At 39.4% G+C, this 20,661-nt stretch overlaps 1 protein-coding gene across 1 annotated transcript in view; it reads right to left on the reverse strand.

Annotated features, from left to right (window-relative positions):
• Positions 1 to 20,661, reverse strand: part of THSD7B (thrombospondin, type I, domain containing 7B) — a 266,212-nt gene that overhangs the window by 210,841 nt on the left and 34,710 nt on the right. Inside the window, exon 2 of the mRNA XM_010000390.1 lies at positions 7 to 297. Within this exon, the coding sequence (XP_009998692.1) occupies positions 7 to 297 (291 nt within the window). The remainder of the gene's footprint in view (positions 1 to 6; positions 298 to 20,661) is intronic.

Here is a 20,661-nt window from a genome sequence, read left to right on the forward strand (position 1 = left end):
TCTGGAGGCAGCGGACGGCCCGGCGCTGCAGCCCGTGCTGGGCGGTGACACAAGGCCCAGCTCTCAGCTCAGTGCCAGCCGCGGGGACCAGCCCGCACCGCTCCCATCCCGACACCTCCCACTCGAACAGCTCCAGGTGCCAGTCGCAGACTTTAAAGCACCTCCTCTGGCTCTCAGGTTTGTCCTTCTGGTCGCAATTGGCGGGGTACGTCGTCCAGCCCTCGGCGTGGGTGCACCAGACAGCCCGACTGCGAAGGCCGCCCGAGCCGCAGTCACCCACACACCGGCCCCAGGGACCTGCAAAAGAGGGGGTGTTGAGAAGGAACCCTGCCACCCAGCAGCACCCCAAACATCCCCTGCCATCCACTGAAATGGAATCAGCAACCATCTGGTCCCTAAAACTGCTTAAGAGCTTCCTAAACAAGGAGACAAGTGTGAAGTAAGAGGCATAACATTCCTACTCACTTTTCTTCCTTTATCAACAGTGAAGAAAAAAAAACAAAAAACAACAGCAATTTTTTAATTGTTCATTTATAATTTTTATTAAACAATGTCAAGCTCCCAGCTCTGGAGAATTAACTTCTCTGTTCATGAAGAAAGAACATCTGGATTACCACAAAACTGCTATAATCTGCATGAAATACCTGGTATTACCATTGCAGCCATTATAGGGCTGGTTTTGGTTTTCTACAATCATTTCTCCTCCCATCCCTCTCCCACCACTCCAACACTCAGAAGAACTTGAGAAAAAAAACAAAACACCACAACAAAATACCCCGCAACATCTCAAATTAAAGTCTGGCCAAGCACATTTCTTTACCAGTAAAATCCATCCCAAAGCCTGAAGAAATATGAATATTTAATTTCATTTGTACAAATGAATATAAGAATTGTCATAAAGGAGCAATAATCTAATAGGAAAAGAAAGTCAAGCCAGATAAGAGGGAAAAAGTCTTAATAGAGCAATTAGTCAGTGGAATAAACTTCACTGGGAAGCAGCTGAATCATCATCCATGGTGATAAAACAGTGAGGATAAATGCTGTGAAAATAAGAACATACTGTTAAGAGGAGTTTGAAATGGAGGACCTGGGGGGATGTGCTGGTGTCTGTACTGCAGGTTGAGGCCCAGGTGCTGCTCCAAGAGCAGAGCCCCAGCAAGGAAGGCACCTCCCTGCATCGACTTATCATTTACCCTGGGTTGCACATTGAGCAAGTCGTTTCCAACTGCAGCACCTGGCACTCTAAAATATGGCAAAGCTAGTCATTCAGGAAGAGATATTTAATCAAAATTAAACCCAGCAATGTCATCTTTAGCTCTGGAGCACAGGAACGTACGTATGTAATCCCTTCAATCTTATTTGAGGATTTGCAAGTGAGCTTAATCAGACAAGGCTAAATAGAAAAATTTTCCTCTGACAATATTATTCAACAAAAATCCACCAAGTCAAAATAATAATCTGAGGGTTATAAAGTATAAAATTGCTTGCAAACTGAAGAGAAAAGGTAGAGAAAAGCACTCAGGCCAAATCTTAACATATTAAAGGGATATTGATGATTATGTCTCAAGAGGGTCTCATCTCATTTCTAAGTTTAAAAACTCACCAATGCCTCCTAACAGAGACATTTCTCTCAGTAAGAACATTGCATGTGTAATTCCCACTTGAAAGTACCCTGCAACTACCCTATATTTTCTATTTGTTCAAGGCAAAAAATGAAGTTACAATAAACAGGTTGATTTATATCAAGAAATGCTACTCCAGTCAAATTTTCTAAAATTGATTTTAAAAACACCGGCATCAGTTACAGGCTTAGACTACAAAACTAAACACACACACAAAACTAAAACCAGCCCTATAATGCCTGCAATGATAATACCAGGTATTTCATTTAGCTGATGGCAGTGTCATTGGTAATCCCATTGTTCTTCATGAATAGAGGAGTTAATCCTGCAGAGCCAGGGGACTGACACTGTGTAATAAAAAGTAGAAATAAATAAATAAAAACTCCTATCTTTTTTCACTCTTAAGAAAGGAGGAAAAGTAAATAGGAATCTTATGGCTCTATTTCACGGAATCACAGAATTGTCAGAGTTGGAAAGGACCTCTAGAGATCATCTAGTCCAACTCCCCCACTAAAGCAGGATCCCCTAGACTACATTCCACAGGACTGCATCCAGGAGGGTCTGGAATCTCTCCAGAGAAGGAGACTCCACCTCCCTGGGCAGCCTGTCCCAGGGCTCTGTCACCCCAAAGTAAAGAAGTTTTCCCTCATATTTAAATGGAACTTCCCACGTTCCAGCCTGTGCTTGTTGCTCCTTGTCCTGTCACTGGGAACTACTGGAAAGAGTCTGGCTCCATCCTCCCTGCACCCACCTTTTAGATACTTGCAGGCATTAATAAGGTCTCCTTTAAGAGTCCCAGCTCTCCCAGCCTTTCCTCATAAGAGAGATGCTCCAATCCTCCAAACATCTTTGTTGCCCTCCACTGTACTCTCTCTAGTAGTTCCCTGTCTCTCTTGAACAGGGGAGCCCAGACCTGGATGCAGTATTCCAGATGTGGCCTCACCAGGGCAGAGTAGAGGGGGAGGGTGACCAAAAGATCTCAGTCCAAGGTAAGAACTCAACCGTGACACATCTCCTGGATGGGAAAAGGCAGCATGGAACTACACAGTGCTCTGCAAACTGCACTAAACTAACTGCAGGCTTCCGACATAATTCAATATGCTTAAAAACTGGATATTAAAAAAGAAAAAAAAACAAAAAAACCAAAAACCTTTATGCTTTTGAAGTTCAGTTACATGAAGAGGTCCGTTGACAATTTAAATGTTCATCCTTGATACTCTACCTTGATTTGAAAGAATATTACTATACAAATGCCAACATGATTCAAAACCAGACATGGGAACGTGTATATTCTGTCATTTTACTACATAAAACCTCAAGTACTAGGTGGCTTTTTATTAACAGGAAAGAAACTAGCAGAAAGACTGAGCATCGCAACACAGCTGTATCATGAACCCTTTTCAGCATCTGCTTCCTTCAAGCAGTTCAGCAAAGGCACTTTAATGTTTTTGAGAGGTGGAAATTTCAGAATAGGAAAAGTTTGGTTTTTACTAGTTTTCAAAGCAAAAATTCAAGAGTAGTATCGTTTCTCTTCAGCATAGTGCACAACAGTATTTTACTCATCAATAGGAGCTTGAAACACATGACTATCAATTAAGGATTTACTACCTTATTTCTTAGGATAGCAAACAGCATTAGAAATAGCAATAAAAATCCCCATGGTGTAATATAAAGCAGTCGTAACAGAGGACTGGCCAAATTACACTCACCAAACCTACCACTACTGTACAGATCTCATCTCATGAGTACTTTTTATACATTTCTGGTTGTTGCTCGTGAACAGCTGCAGATTTACCAATTCCTACATTAACAGGATAGAGAGAGCAGCAGTAGAAGCCCCAGCAAAAACTGGCCATCATTCAATGTCATATGTAAATTTAGAATGAAAAACTACCCAAAAATATAAGCAAGGAGTCATAAGTAATTAGACTATTGACAGACATCACAATTTGCAGTTATTCCCTGGCAAACACCCTAAAAACATAACCTGCTCTTGGCACACCAGAGAAAGAAGCATGAAAAATAAGATAAACATTCAGATGCAAATCCCATTACCATAGACTTTTTCACTTCCTGATGATCTCTTCAGAATTCAGCAGTAAACCTATGCACAGTGTTTCACTGCTTACTTAAATATCCTGTTCAGAAGCTTGAATGAAGAGAAAGATGTAAATACTTCCTAGTTAATAGTCTGCTTTGTAATTAGAACTGAAGTATTTTTAGGAGAGTCATGTTAAATTCACACTTTCCTTGAAATAAATATGAGTCAATTGAAAGAAACATCTCAGCACAATGTGAATAATAATATTAACTACATTTTCTTAAAAACCCACTGCAATTTAGGTATCAAAAGCCAGAACTTCAGAAAAATGCTGTATAGAAGACTAAACTAAATATATTTCACAGTGATCTGTCTATAGGAAGTACAAAAAGATGAAGATAAAGGACAGATATTGTCCATTTCCTAACCACAGTAACCTAATCAGATACCAGATGGATGTTTGATCTCATCGCAGCAGGACACAGGTGGAAGAATGAGACAACAGACGTGTTGAAATAGGGGACCTCCCAGCTGGATATAAGGAAAAACCTCCTCACTATGAGGATAATCCTTGGAACGGCCTGTCCGCTGAGTCTCATCCTTGGAGGTTTTCAAGATCTGACTGAACAAAGCCCTGGACTACCTGGTGTGAATTCATTGTTGACTCTACTCTGAGCAGGAGGTTCAACAACATGACCTCTCATGGTCATTTCTGATCTGGATTACTCTAACTGAAAGTAAGGCTTTCTCCACTAGGACTTACTATGATACCAAAAATGTTTTTCACTAAAAATTACCACTGAGGTGTGCAAAGCATCCTGCAAAAGTCTCTGCAAAAACCTGCAATAATACAAATAAATCCACTAGTCTACCAAAGCAAAGAGAAATTCAATCAAATCACTATTCCCAAAAGTAAGACGTAAAACTTGCTTGACTTGTACAAAAACCAGTAAGAGACATTGGGATGTCTTGTTTATGGAAAACTGTAAGCTGAGACATCCTGCTGTCTCTTACAAGGCATCTGTAACACTGCAGGTAATAATGACATGAAAGGTATTAATAAATCACAAGTATCTAATAATAAAAAACTACACATGTTCTGTTTGCCATCCTTTATCAGACAGAAAGGGAAACATACTCTCATCCCATTCACCAATCCCATTGAAAGCACCCATAACCACTGCAAGTGTAGTTTTCTTGATACAGTGTGCACTGATTTGCTTCTCCTGCCTGCATGACCTACCTAGAACTATGCAATAATTATGCCTGAAAGGATACAGTGACATCTGCTCTTTGACACACAGGTTACACAAGCATCAGGCAAGGGGGCTATTCAGACAATAATTACATATTGCAGGCAAAAGGAAACATCACTAAACATCAAGCCTAAAACAGGAATCCCAGGAAGAGCTGCTTAGTAAGTGTGTTATTGCTTAATAAGGAATGCTACCGTAATTATGCTCTGTTTAATGTGACATTTCGCTTAATTGCAACCATTTCACCATCTGAGAATTCATTCAACAATACGCACCTTCCACAATTATTCTGTCCCTGTAGATATGTACTCATTTGCAAACTTAGGACAAAATCAGCCATCAGTTAAATAGAGTATTGTGTTAGTAATTTTTTCCAAACACATAACAGATAATTCTGCAAGTCACATCTGATACATGAAACGGTGAAAGAACACTGAAAAGATTAAGGGACAATCATTGGAATAGTCCTACTTTCTACACTTTTTTGTCTATCAGTTTAAGTATCAAATTTAGGAGCAATTCTATACCTTAAGAACCTTTTTTATAAACAGAATATACTAATTCTGAGACAAAGATCCCCAAACGTAACAGAGACAATTGACTTCGTTATTGCCTGGCTGAGGAATAACTCCACCAGCTGTGATCATAACTCCAGAAGATCATGGCACTGTCCACTTGAATTGAATTCTTCTACTTGAACTGTCATGTAACCACTTGGGATGCCATTCCAGCTTCCTTCCACCAGAGCATGTCTATATCACATGGAAAGCTCGAACTCATTCCCTTATTTCTGAGAACAGGTAACAACTGACTCAGACAACACAACCTTTATTCCAGACAGCATTAAAAACAAATAATCTTATCTGTTAGTAAGCAAAACACAGGTGCCACTGAATTGTCCTCCTCAGATTTGATTATCTTATGACAAGTTGTAATGATATTTATGTAATTTTTATGTAATTTTATGAGAATTATTAATTTATGAGATTTCAATGTGTATTTATTATGAACCAAACTGTTAAAAATCATACAAACTACCACAGATTTTCTCACCACTTTTTTTTTAAGCATGATGCAGACATTCAAATTATGCAAAAAAATATATTCCTAATGATTCAGACAAAGATCATACAAGGCTGATGAAAGCCCCAACATTTGCATATCATGCTCTCACCATGTCAGTTTTCTCAGTCCAGTCACATCTTTTTTTGCAGACTAAACAGACTGGTCCTTTGGCACTAGCTTCCTACAGAGTTTACAATACCAGATGTGATATATTTAGGTATTTTATATTACAAAGTAATATTTGTATAGCTGTTGTTAGCAAAACTTCCCCCTTCCCTGGGTTCTGGAAGAGCCTTCCTTTGTGCCTGCCCTGCATCTTCTGCCACATCTCAGCCAAAAGACAACTTTCCTTCCTTGCCCATACTTAACTGTGTCAACTATTTTGCTATTTATTATTAACAGCAATACAGTAAAACACCTTCTACTATAATCTGTATGAAAGATGCTACACAAAATGAAAGACTATTCTACTATTTCCAATGTGACACACAGCATATAAAACACCTCTGATTCCTGGGATTAATTTTAAATATCTTCACTCCTTTTTTAAACTTTCATGACCTACACAAATGAGTAATTCAGCAGCTTATTGATTCGTTTTATTTTAGATCTGAAGAGAAGTGACGTTTAGTGACTTACAGCCATGCAGCACTTTGTTCCAAGTTTACATGTCAGGTTTTTGCCTTATTATCCACATGCTGTAACACTTAAGACACATTCCAGCATCACTTTCTGCAGCAAAATGTAATGAACACTGCTGTTTATGAAAATTCAGTGAATTACTAACCCCTTGACACTTGAAGGCAAGACTTCTCCATATTAAGCACTAATGTAAACTGCATTAGCTGAACTACTCAATCATGTGCCCACACCTCGGAGATGAACCAAGGAAAAAGATTTTTTTCACTTAACTCTCAGTTAAAAATAAATAAATAAAACCAACCCACACTTTCCAAAACATTTCTGTAATACCCATCTGACAGATTTTGAAGGCTTGTAAGAACAGATCTCTTGCCTTGATAGCAACTGAAAATTAGAGACGAGGCCATGATGTATAGAAGTTTATGTATAGTATAAAAACAGAAAGTATAAATAGATGCTATCAGCAGATTACAACTATGAGTAGCATGCTGCGTGTGAGATTAAAAACATCTTCATCCTGGATTACAGGCAGTTATAATCAAATACTGACCTTTTTAAAATGCTAAACATCTATGAAAACCTATTCCTTTTAAACCATAATAGTTTGTCTAAGGTGTTTGTAAATGTAACCTTAATAGAAACTGCATCTGAAAAAAGTTCCTTCAGTCACTCCATCTTGACTTTGGGGCTTATATTCCTCAACAGCAACTGTTGTTTCCCAGTGAAAAACACCCAGAATCAACACAACACTGGTTATGCAGCATCCTCTGCAACCCAAACCACCAGCTCACCAGCAGAAGACCAAAGGGAATACATGGGTTGCTGGACACCCAACTCAGCAACACCTTCTACTGATCCCCAGCCTCCTCTCTAGGTAGGTATAATCTTCTCTCCAGCCCATAGGAAAGCTCAGATCCCTTCAAGCACAACCAAGTGAGAAGCTGAGGATATTTGCAGGGAAGCGGTAGCCTGATATTTCATGTCTGCCTGTAGGAACTGGGTGATGGAGAAGGGCCACTCCAGTTCTATACAAATCCTTACACTGCTGGTTTGACACCAGCAAGCTCTGCACTTTTCCTGCTTTTCCATACATGGTTTTCTCCTCACCACCCTTCACAAAGGCAGTCACTCCAAGGCATTTTCCCAGAGGGCAGAGCCCAGGTTTCACTCCAGGTCCACCCTCCTGCTAACAGCCCATTGATGGGTGGGATCCCTGCAGAGACAATACTCTGGAAGAAACCACCTCATCCACACTTCCCCAGGGAACCTCACCAAGCAGTGTCTAGATCAGCACTAATGGAGTCCTCAAGGACCCACAGCAGGAAACCTGCTGTCCATGGTTGGATGCTCTGAGAGAGGGACTGGCTGCGGGAAGCACTGGCAGCAGTTCAACATCTGCTTGGTGTTCAAGCTCCAAGACACAAAGAGAATTCTTATGCTATTCTGCAATAATTCATTACCTGGCAAAGACAAAAACATTGCCATCCCTTCTTCCAAAACGTGACAACTGCAACTTCTAATTTTCTTCCTCTTTCATGAAGCTTAAATTATCTTTGTTCATCGAAATAATAGCAACATTCTGTTTTTCCAAACTTAAAGCATTTAAATCTTTTTCCCCAGAATAAAAAAAAAGAAATTGTTCCACAGAAAAAGTTGTGAAATGAGGCCCAATCTGCACACCTGCAAAACCTTTCTGAAGTATGAGAATTTACTTCACATACACATAATAATCACAGCAATGTCTGCATCCTTCTCCAGACATCATTTTGAGGCAGAATTACATTTTTTTTTCTGCTCAGCTTTATGCTATTCCCAACTTACATATTTTATAACCCACTACAGCACAGAAGCCAGCATACTTTTTCAGATACTACAGCAATCATCAGTATGCCATGGTAAAGGAATTGCAATCCAAAATTGCACACCAAGGTGCTGCCAAGTCTGGCTGGGGTTAAACAGAGGAATTGCAGTAACTCTCCCTCAGCCTCCAGCAGTGCTGACATGCACACAGGTCCAGAAGTGTTCCCTTGGAATGTTCTCCAGAGGAGCTCCAAAGAGCCCCAGATGGGGCAGCCCCTCTACCTGTGGGAACTCCCCTCGCTCTGGAGCAGAACCAGGGCTGCCCAAAGTTATTGGAACAGAAAAGGCAGATGATAAAATATTGACAACACATATTCATACAGAAATACTTACTCAACCATATGGGCCAGACAGTTATTATTCTTAATAAGCATTATAGAAGTGTCATACAATGGGCAGGATTTCTCATGGTGCCCAAACTGCTACTAATTAGTATTTCTGCATAGATGGAGAACAGCGACGATAACAACTCCCTGGCAACACATAGCATAATTAATTCATGTGAAAAGTACTATTTTTAAATATGGGCACAATCAATTTTATAAAAACTGGACAGAGGCTATTGTAGAACTATATAAATTGCTTTTACTGGGAATTTTCTCTTTTATTTTAATTTGCAGTCCATATTTAATGATCTGCTTCTATTTATGATTATATTTACTCTAGACATTCTTCTTAAATGATCTGAATTCTAGAGGAAAAATCTTTTAGAAAATCACTTGGAAATAGCTGTGCAGGAATAAACAATCCAAGCAGCTGTGCCAAAGTTTGAGAGTGATAAGTGTTCTCCAGCAGTAAATCAATCTGCTCGTCAAGCAGATGCTGCAAGCACAGGCTGCTGACAGGAGGCACAGCAGAGAGCTGAGCAGTGGCTAATCAATCCAAGAGGGCCAAAAGCTTCACTTTCCAGACAGTGGAAACCAGGATGAAGGGCTTCAAGATGCAAGCAGTTTTTACCTCAGGAAAAGTGACAGTAAATACTAAAAATAAAAAAATAAAAAACTGAAAAAAACCCACCAAAAAAACCCTAAAAATCTAAACAACAACAACCAGCCCTCCAAAAAACAACCAGCCCTCCAAAAAACAACCAGCCCTCCAAAAAATAGCTAAATAGCTAAACTTAATTCACAAAAAATCCACTTGGAGAGGGAAAAGAATTAATGTAAAAGGAAGGAAATTTCAAAGATATTGACTTCAAAATTGAAATTATCTCACATCTCATCATAAATTCAGCTCTTGATTGCAAGGTCCAGAAGAACAGAATAACTAAAATACTTGAGTTTGCACTCAAGAGAACATGATCACATTAACTTGTTCAGACTTGCAGGTGTTAAGATTAGACAAATTTTGGAAATCTTGTGACAAGAATTATAAAATGTAAGTAAGTATAGCACACTTAGACTGGAATGTGAAGAAAGAAAAATCTCCATCCCATCTGGAGACAGATTTTGCAAGGCATCTTCCCAAATGACTGCACAGGCAGGTGAGGGAAAGCAAAATATTTCCAGCTGAAAAAGTGTTCATCAGGCCAGACTGAGATCCAGGGATCTTATGAAGAGGTTGTATTATCCCAGGATGCATTTGAAATAGTTGTTTAGGTTTTTTTAAACTAAGACATTAGACATAATTAATTGCTGGATGGCAATGAACTAGACCCCACCTAGAGAAACAGCCCCTTTGCTGCAAACCCACCTCCCAAATGAGAGCAACAAAAGCTAGAACTGGGGCAACAAAGCATCCCAACATAAAGAGTAATTTTCTACTCGTTTTATTTTTTAATTTTGTTCTTTCTTTTTCAGTTGAGCTTGATTCCCCAGAGTAAAAGTCAGTAATGCTCCAAGTATAAACAGAGCAGAGACCACCATTGGCCATAAATTTGTGTCAGTCCATTAACAGGAGCACAAACACTGCAAGTCCTGCAGCAGGCAAAGTGCTAACCTATGGTCCCAGGGCAGGAAACAAGTACGTTTAGAAGAAGGGTCAGGGTTTGGGGTGTTTTTTCTTTTTAATATCTGCACTGATGAAATAAAGAAAACTGAAAATAAAAGGTCGTTTCCAATAATTTAAAGATGGAAGTGTTCCAACAAAAAGCTGTGCTTCAAAATTATTCAGAGGTCAGCCTTGCAACACTGGTAGATCTTCACTACCTTTTGGCAGATATTTTGCTTATGTTATTTTGAATTTATGGTGGTTATGTATTTCTGAATAGTCTTCAGCTATCACTGCAATCCTAACAGACATGCACCTTCACATACATTTTCACAAGCATCAGCAGAAGAGATAAAACCACATTCTCTGAGACGTTTTAACAGCTGAGAATAAATATCCTGAGGATGTCTTTGCTAGCAGAGACCCACGTTTCTTTTGCGAATCACTAAGAGATGTGGCAGGGTGCAGGGAGCATTCAGGTATTCTGCTGGGGCTGTTTGCTGAGCAGAGATCAACGGTTTTGAACTTTGAAATCTGGTCACTGTTGCCATAAAAGATACCACAGTATTATTCTTTTGAAGTAAAAGAATGGTAACATGGAAAGGCAGCAGTTCCAGGTGCACAGATGCTGTCTGCATCTTTTGCATCCAAACTGAAGCATCTGCTTTTACAATGTTAGTACACACTACGCAACTGAAGACTTTTAGAAACAGACATTCTTATACATAAGTAATCATTTAACAAGGCCTCAAAAAATGTAGCCCTTAATGGATTTAATTAACAGGTTAATGATGTGCATAGCATCCATGCTCTCAAAAGCAAAGATTTTCACAATAAGCTTGTTTCTGTTTCACAGAAGCAGCTTTCTGTAGAATATCTGTGCTAATGTAATTACACGTCTGGTACCTCTGCTGCTTTCAACTGCAGAGATACTTGTAACAGGGCTACTAATTTACACAAGAGTACCTAGCTGTTCTAACGTTTTTACACAACAAATAAAGATATTTGCATGAAAATACAAATTGAAAGAGTCCTCTTTTGTAGCCCTGAGTGGCTCTAATGAATATATAAAATGATCATTTACCCTGCAAAATTAATCTAACACTCACACTATTGTTATGACCACCTGTGGAATCTGCATAAACTAAGCATGCCTAAAGCTCATCTTCATGTAAAGGGGTCAAGTATAAATTTTTTACACAGTTTCAAATAAAACATCAGCACTGGTAATCATCTCTGTCACACTGTGTCACCAACATGGCTAAACTAATGCTTTAAAATATCATTTCATGGCGATGTTCATTCATCATCCTCACTGTAATCGGGAAATGATAGAAAACCAGACCACAGTAATAGACATCCCACATTATCTTGACCAGTATTGTCAAGAATAGGCAGTGCTTATTAGTTTAAATATGCTTCAAAGAAGGATCAGAACTTCAAACACGATTCAAGAAGATAAAAAGCCATTCCTGCCTCAAGCTGCTTTCAGTTCAATTTAGGTCACATTTAGATTCATCATGGTAGCACCTGAAATTCCCCCGAGTTACTAAATATTGATGGAAGATGCTGCTTCCCTAAGTGTTTCAAAGGAGCAGGAGTCCCAAGCCCTGGCAGGGGGTTACTGGAAGGAGGTGCTATCTAAGTAACCTTGAAACACCCACATGCTCAAGCTCAGGAGTGCCAGACAAGCCAAGGGAGAACAGACAAGCCAAGCACCACTTTATGCTTCGTATTTTAAGACACAACCAATTAAGAAAAATCCTACTTCATTTAATAAAAGGAAAATAATTTATGTGTGGATGTGCATAACTTTGCTATCAAATATCTATACACACATATAAATACATGTTATGAGGTATTTGCATCCAAATTATCCCATTTTCCTCACATTTTGGAATCAGTGTTTTTTTCACTCAGCCTGTGTCAGAAGCACATGCGAAATGTCATGACTGCCATATCATAGGTTCTGAAGTACTGGAGCCAGCTTCATATGCTCCTCTAAAGAAATGCTTCCATTGTCTTGGAAGCCACGATGGAAGCTGTGAATACTTTCGAAGCTGACATGATGACAGGCCATAGAAAAAAAATAAACAAAATCTGCTCATCTAATTACTCCAATCCCCCTGGCAGTAATCTGGACAGGCAGGAGGAGGAGTGATTTGAGGGGAACAAAACCACTTAGCTAATACTCCCAAACCACGGATTTCAAAGAGCTTTTCGTTTTGCTGCTGTTATTTGAGGAAGTCATTTCCATATGAACCAGCTCATTAGCACGTCCCAGCTGGTTCATTAACCAATACATGGAGATTCAGTATCACCATAAGGAAACAATGAACTGCTACAGAAAGAGCTTTCTTGACAAATGGAGTGGGCTACCTGGCCCCTTTCAGAAGGAAGTCCACCTCTTAGTCTTCTCCTCAGGCAGGTTTAAAGAATTAGAAAGTTCACAGCAAAGTTGGCCTTTCCATCCAAAAACTGCAGTACTAATAAATCTGCCCACATCTCCAACTGATGGACAACACTCAGGTGCAGATGAATCAGACTGGGAGTTCTGTGAAATAAGAAAAATTGGTTCTTCCACTAAGGGTACTGAAATAATGAGTTTTCATTCCAGTGGGCATTCTTTAATTCAATTGAGCCACTTGGAAATATTCTCCTATTAGAAATGTCTACTCCTTTCTTATGATTCCCTTAATAAACATTTATCAGAATATTCTGAAGGAAATAAAGCCAATTTGATTTGAGATCCTTTTAACAGTAAGCCATATATTTTATACACACCGATAGAAATGACTAGTTGAATGGCAAGAATCAATGAAGAAAAGTGAACTAACAAAATGTAATCCATATTAATTAAATGTTAAAAACATTTACAGTCTGTCCTATTTGAAATTTAGAAATTCAAGATATTTCTCATCTTTGAAAACTGACCTTTCTCAGACAATGAAGAAAGATTTTTAGTTTACATCAGATCTTGATATTACTGCAGATACAGAAAGTGAGTTTCAAAAAGAAAAACAGAATGCGTGTATATGGCTAATAATGTGCATCATCTTCAGGTGTTTTTAAAACAAAGAAAAAATCAGATTTCTTTAAAGAAAACTTACTGTTCTCAGGACAGATTTTTAAACAATTCACATTCAATTCCTTCTACACTAAAACCGGTTGCAACTTCACTCTCTTAAGAATAAAGGAGAGAAAAATGCCTCTTGGACCTCTGAGCTCAGTCCCTAAGAAGGTAATTTTGGCAGGTTTGTCATACATTCTTCTACTTAAAGGTCTCAAAGAGCTCCATCAATTAGATCAGTTATGTCTCTTCCCAAACCGTATCACTGCACCATCTTCCTATTCTCCCAAGTATTCTAACATAAACCAATAAAACAATCTTGACAGGCAAGCTAAGCAGCTGAATACTTTCCAACATTAATTTTTACACAAGCAAATACACAACATTAATGATTACAACATTTCCATTCATCTAAATTTGTCTGATTACAATAGCTGTTGCCCAAATAATTTTTCCTAGATAATGATGGATATGTGATCACACACCATATCATAGAATCTCAGGGGTTGGAAGGGACCTCAAAAGATCCACATGACAACCTTATTTATTTCCACATGCAATCAGTTTCCACCAGACTAAGAAAGCAGAAGCTTCTCCCCATGCATCCAGACAGCCTTGCATCAAACTCTGCAGAGAGACTATAGTAGCATATGTACTCCTAAGCTAAGCTTCTCCAACTGCATGGTCTGGGGGACTTTTTTTCTGGATCACATTTTCCTGTTTCATCATTGCTCTTCAGGACACCTTCCCACAGGATCCTTGCTCTCTAAACAAGCTAAAAGTCCACACACGCTCCAGAGATCAGTGAATGACTTTTTATCTACTAGAGTTCCTCACTTCCTTCAGGATCTTAATCTCCTTCCTACATGTCTGTGAATAGCCCAGCTAGCAGACCACCACCTTATGTGGCCTGTCCAGCACCTGAACAAAGGACTTCATGTAGAGGAACAGAGGCAGGGAATGACACATGGGAGACCCCACAACTACTGCTAACTCTCTGGTAGTCAGAAAGAGAAATGGACACCTGAAGCTGGACAACACTGGATTGGGGAGGAAAAAAAGAAAGAAAAAAAAATCTGACATACAAAACAGGCACCATACATAGGGATGTAAAATGGACCAAGAAAGAAATTCTTCCATTATCATGAACTTCATCTTCCTCCCAGGAAAGGCTCCAGCTGCTGACAACCCACCACCACCACCAGGATGAAACTACTGACCTTAGGACACAGAGCAGCAGGGCAAGTTTAACACCAGGAAAGATGTCAAAGTTGTTGTACACACAATTACCAGCTTTAACTGTCTGATATTTCTTTCTTTTTCTGCTACGCTTAGGTCTGGATTAATATTGATTAAGCTCTTAGAATTTCAGTTCCAGTAACAGGAATTAATTGGCTATACTTACATCTAAGGTGTGCTTCCTTCTTGCCCAAGAACAAGAAGAGAAAAAATTACTTTAAGACAAACACAGTTTGACTTCTATGAGAGATGGTCTCTCTCTTCTCGGTCCATCCAGATCTGTGGACTTTCATTCCTGCAACTGCAGTCACAAGCCCTGTCATCACCACAATTAAACAAGACTGAGGATCCCATTCTCCCAGCCAGATCAAGCAGAGCACTCTGCTAGAATGCTGGAGATACACAAGCACCTGCTGTAATGCAACAAACTCAAATAAAGTAGAAATAAAGATGTTTTGCATCAGCCATCTTAGGAAGGTTCTTTCCATTTATGAGATTCTGCAAAGCCTTAGGAAAAAAAGTTCCCTACAACTCTCCAACTGCAGAGCTCAGGCTCTCAGGTATTGCAACAGACCTTAGTCTTTTCAAATAATTAATTCATTTCACATGTAATAACTGAAGGACACTATGTACGACAAGATCCTCATGATAACAATTGCCTTTTATTTTTTAAAATACCAACTAATCAGAGGATTTTATAAACTCTACATCAGACTAAGGCTGCACTAAAGCCCTTCTCGAGTTTCATGTAAATAAACCCATCCTTAACAACAAGTCTGTAGGGTTTTTTACATTCAAAATTTATGGGGAATCAGATTCTCCCCATTGAAACTTCAGCAAATATCTTTTTATGGTCACCTTAAACTCCTAAATCATTCAATAATGAAGCTTCTTAAACAAGCTACATTAAAATATTAATTCAGCATCAAGTATACACGTGAACAGCACCAGCAGCAACAGCAGCATATGGTCATCTGACCAACTAGGATTACAACCAGGTTGGGCTCTTAGAACAAGTCACTGGGTGTCAATCATACTGATAAAAGAGAGGGGGGTTTTACCGATCATGATGCACATCCTTTGCTCCAGGGAGGAAGAAGAACAGCTGTTATTTCCTGCAAAGTCCTTCAGATTTCCTCTCTTAAGGGAATTCAAGCTCCAGACAAATGAATTGGTTGGGCAGACAGGAGAATTAAAACATTTCTTCCCACCTACTTTTGTGTATGCACTTGCCAGCTCAAGGAGAAAAAAGTTTTTACAAGATGACCAAGTATCTTCCCCTACTACATCCATATTCTCAGGGGGTTACGAGTGTCAGGACCTGCAGTCACTTGACAGAAATACCCATGGCATCATCTTCCAAAGAGGAAGACAGAGGATCCAGAGGATCAAATTCTGCTCTCTGTTAGACCAGCATCAGTTCAAGGTGAGCAGAATGAGTCCACATTCCTACTCTGTTCCTCATTTATCTCTGCTCTAGATGTTGGATGTCCAGCCAACTGCTAAGTTTCATTGATGAAGCTCAGTTTGCCAAAAAACAATTTAAGCAATGTCTTTGAATTTCCAAATGGATATCAGACTGTTAAATAATTTCTTTTAAGATGTCACAGAAAAGAAGCCAGTATTGACTCGGACCCGCTTCCAACTGATGCCTAATCCATATTACAATAATAATGTAAATTATCACTAAAGAGTGGTTAGCCATTGTGGTCAGATCACATGGCAGGCAGGCAAGCTCAACCTATAAGTAAACTGTGAGGGAGAATGGTAAATGTGCTGATTATGTAAATGTAACTGTTTGAAGTCAAAGATGCAGGCCTGTATTTCACTGATAAAATGCATAAAATAGAAAGAGACGCTTCGTAAGCAATTAAATTTAACTTTTTAATCAATAAAAGGGAAACTGGGACCTAAATCCACTTTACAGGATTTAGCAATCAAAGTCTTTCTGCAACTCAAAGACAGCTGTGATCCCTGTTTAACTGGCTGGAAACTTACCATAAGACATAAATGCCACATTCTATCTTGATAACACAAACAAAAGAGTCATCTATCATTAGATCAAGATAATCTGGTGGTAACAATGCTCCTGATCTCTAGTTCTAGTTGGCATTCTTTGTAAATAATTCTGTGCTTCCCACAGTTTTGATGGCAGCATCTCACAAGGATGTCATGGATGAGTCCACCTGTCTTTTTTAACACTCTGGATTTGCTTCTTGTAGGTCCACTATTTCTCCAAGAATTCCAGAAATAGGAAGCATATTGTACCTTTAAACTTGCACTTCATTGCAAACCCAAGGTTGGAAGAAATAGGGTTGCTACCAAGATGTCCACAGCTGCAAAGCATCAATTATTCCTCCTTGTCCTAAAGGAGGCAGCCCAAGCTATCAAACACAGTGGACCACATTCAGTTGGAGAGTCATTGTGATTTCACTACTGTCTGCCAAATACAGAGTTCACCTGATTTTTCTCTCTCTCCTCTTTTATTCATTTACCCAAGGTTGGAAGAAATAGGGTTGCTACCAAGATGTCCACAGCTGCAAAGCATCAATTATTCCTCCTTGTCCTAAAGGAGGCAGCCCAAGCTATCAAACACAGTGGACCACATTCAGTTGGGGAGAGTCATTGATTTCACTACTGTCTGCCAAATACAGAGTTCACCTGATTTTTCTCTCTCTCCTTTTTTTTTTTTTTCCCTACATTGCCACTCAACTACAGCACAATCTGCCACCAAACATCAACTCCTCCTCTTCCCAAAACTCCAAACATTCAGCAGTTTCTACAGACATTGCTTGTGCCAAACTTCTTCCACTGCCCTTTGCACAACTGCTTGTGACCAGCTCTTCTCTATTTTACATTTCAAGAAGTACAGCCATAGCCATTTCTCTGTTCTGTAAAGTACTGTACAGTGCCACAGTCTTATTAAAACAAATACCCTTGCTGATGATATAGAATCATAGAATCCCAAGTTGGAAGGGACCTCTAGGATCATCTGGTCCAACCATTCTTGGCAAAAGTACCATCAAGACAAGATGGCTCAGTACCCTGTCCAGCAAAATCAAAAAAGTTTCCGAAGTTGGGGAATCCACCACTTCCCTGGGGAGATTATTCCAATGGCTGATTGTTCTCTATGTCAAAAAATTTCCTCTTAGCTCCAATAAGAGTCTCCCTCCAGGAGTAACTTGTACCCATTACCCCTTTTAAGTACTGATCCAGCGTAATAAGGTCTCTCCTAAGTCTTTTTTTTCTTAAAGCTGAACAAACCCAGTTCTCTCAGCCCTTCTTCCTATGGCAAGCTTCCTGGTCCTTGGATGGCCTTCATGGCACTGCTCTGGACCCATTCTGATTCCATAGGTTTCCAGTTGCATTATTCCCTATTTACTCTTTCTGGGCCACACATGATTTTGTAGACATACCTAATATCCCACCCCATTAGCCATCTCTTTTCCAGTCTACAGACCTCCAGCCTTCCTCTCAGGGTACCAGCCTGACTCAGGAGTGCTGAGACTTGATTTGCATACGAAAAGAAACTGAGAATATCTGTGTGGCAGACAGGATATGTATATAAACCCACATTCAGAGAGTTATTTACTGGTGCAAGAATAGCTGAAACATAAATTTACTGCACATAGTTAAGGCTACAATGGTCAGGCTTCATTCTAAAAAGCACAAGGCAACTACCATCTGCAACGCCTTTGATAGCTCACTAATTGATGATCACGAATGCATTTGCTTCAGCACAATTTTATGCTTTTATATGGATACGTTATTTGATTATAATTATCACAGACTGCAGAAGTTTATTAGGGCCAATCATTTCTTAATGCAATTAAAATCCCAAGGGAACAATATGAAGTAATTTTTATTGGTGAAAATTATGGAAGCTTATAACCAAAAGAGAACCCTACCAGTCTACTGTAATTATTCTAAAATACAAAATTAAAACAATCTGCATTAATTTTTGAATGCATTTGCATGGATACCAAAGTTAAAACAATCAGTAGGTGTTAGAAGTGGCAGAATGAGCTGGCTGATCTTCAGGCCCCTTCTAACTCCTCTAGATTTCACGTCGTTGGAAAAGGGATTATTGCAGCCTTTTCTTGCTTCTGGATGAAATCACCCACTGTCAAAACAGGTCCCTGGACTATTGCCTCTACTTCCCAGCCCTGTTAACACAACACCTCTAATTCTTCCTCTTTCACAAGGCTGTGACGCTTCCTATTAAAATGAGTCTAAAAACCATTTCTTCACAACACTAATAATTATTTGGTCTTTCAGCCAAAGGTACCAACATGAAGACTGGAGGGTAAAAACAATAAGAAGTCCCTATGAGTGAATTCTATTTACATACATCTTACTCGGCCCTTTTACACATTTTTAGAATTCCTGCACCTTGGAGCTGGTAAAACAAATTATTCTCTTTTCCATTCTGTCATTCTCTCTCTGTTGTCATCCTAAAGGTATTCCTTTCTCTTAGCTGCCCAGGCAAGAGCCTTGCAGGTTTTAGTATGCTCTTTACCCCACGACCTGCTTAAGAAAAGTAATACATAGCATGCTGATGGGTGCCAGAATGTGATTTATTTCCCATTTCACAGTTTCCCCACAGTCTCCCCTGAGAACCCAAGTAATCACTGCGAGAACATCTCATCACTGCCACTGCTTTAGTCCTGCTTTTTCCTCCTTAAGAATGCCTTGTGATTTAACACCTTGCATTTAACCAAGATAATATTACAGAGTTTTAAAAAATGCTGAATTTTAAGAAATAAATCTTAAGCAAGCTGTTCACACAGCTGCTTCCAAACAATACAGACAAAGTTCCACTACTCCTTACACCTCATCTATTTTAAGTATTTTGTAGTTGCATGGACTAAGACCCAGTATCTGATAAAGCCAGACAAAACCTGGAGGGGAAACTAACTTAAAAAAACCTCTGGCTCTGAAGAAGGTAATTTACATTTCCTTAACACACACAGCCCCCGGAAAACCATTTGTAAAGGAAGAAAAGACAGATCAGCCAGCATTATCTGCAGTGAATAGCCTCCTTCTCCAGGCATCAAACCACCCGTACAAAGCAGCGGGCGCTAGGATCCAGGACACCTTCCTGCCATCAGCTGCCAAGTGGGAACCCAGCAGGAGAAGCACCAGAGATACAGTGGGAAAAGGTTCACTTCAATATAAACCAGCTTCCTCTGATCGTTCCAATGAATTACAGAAAAGAAATCTCCTAACAGTAAACTGTGAGTGGCAATGAACTATCTTCCTAATTACACTTAATAGCACAGAATATATACATTTCTTCTTGCGTCAATATTGCACTGCGATAGCTTTTCTCCTGAGGCTTAGAGAAATCCTTCCTCCTCTAATCCTGTTTTCTAGTGACAATTTAAGGACGGAAATGGCAATCATTCCCCCCTTTCCAGGGCTAATTCACAAATTGCCACATTTTTCCCCCTCTTTGTTCTGCCCGTTCAGCAATGCTCAGGATTCTCCCAGAGTACCAGTCTGAACATTCAACCCAGTGGCTCCTTGAGGGGTAATTATTTAATTATTATAAATTATTCAAATGCTTCAGCACTAATAAATTTGCAGCATATAAACCCAAAAAGGTCTAGGAACAGGACACACACTTCAGGCTTCACTCCTCAGGTAATTCCGTATGGCAAACATTTTAATGGCAGGTAAGGAACTGCCTTGTTTTTCCTTCTTTTTTTTCACGAGTGGTGCCAGTTCCAAAAGAAAATACTATTACATACCAAACTGGAATACTATACAGCCTAAGTCAATGAGTGTGAAAGTCACTGGAACACTTAAATATATTTGTTCTGTATTTTTAGAATTAAAAAAAGAAAAAGAAAATTCTACACCAGCAGTATGACTCAGTGCCAACTAAACATTAGCACCTCAGGCATTTTCCTTCTGGCTTGATACTCAATTCCA

The sequence above is a fragment of the Chaetura pelagica genome, unplaced genomic scaffold, assembly GCF_000747805.2.
Source record: "Chaetura pelagica isolate M959 unplaced genomic scaffold, ChaPel_1.0 scaffold386, whole genome shotgun sequence".
NCBI classification, from domain to species: domain Eukaryota; kingdom Metazoa; phylum Chordata; class Aves; order Apodiformes; family Apodidae; genus Chaetura; species Chaetura pelagica.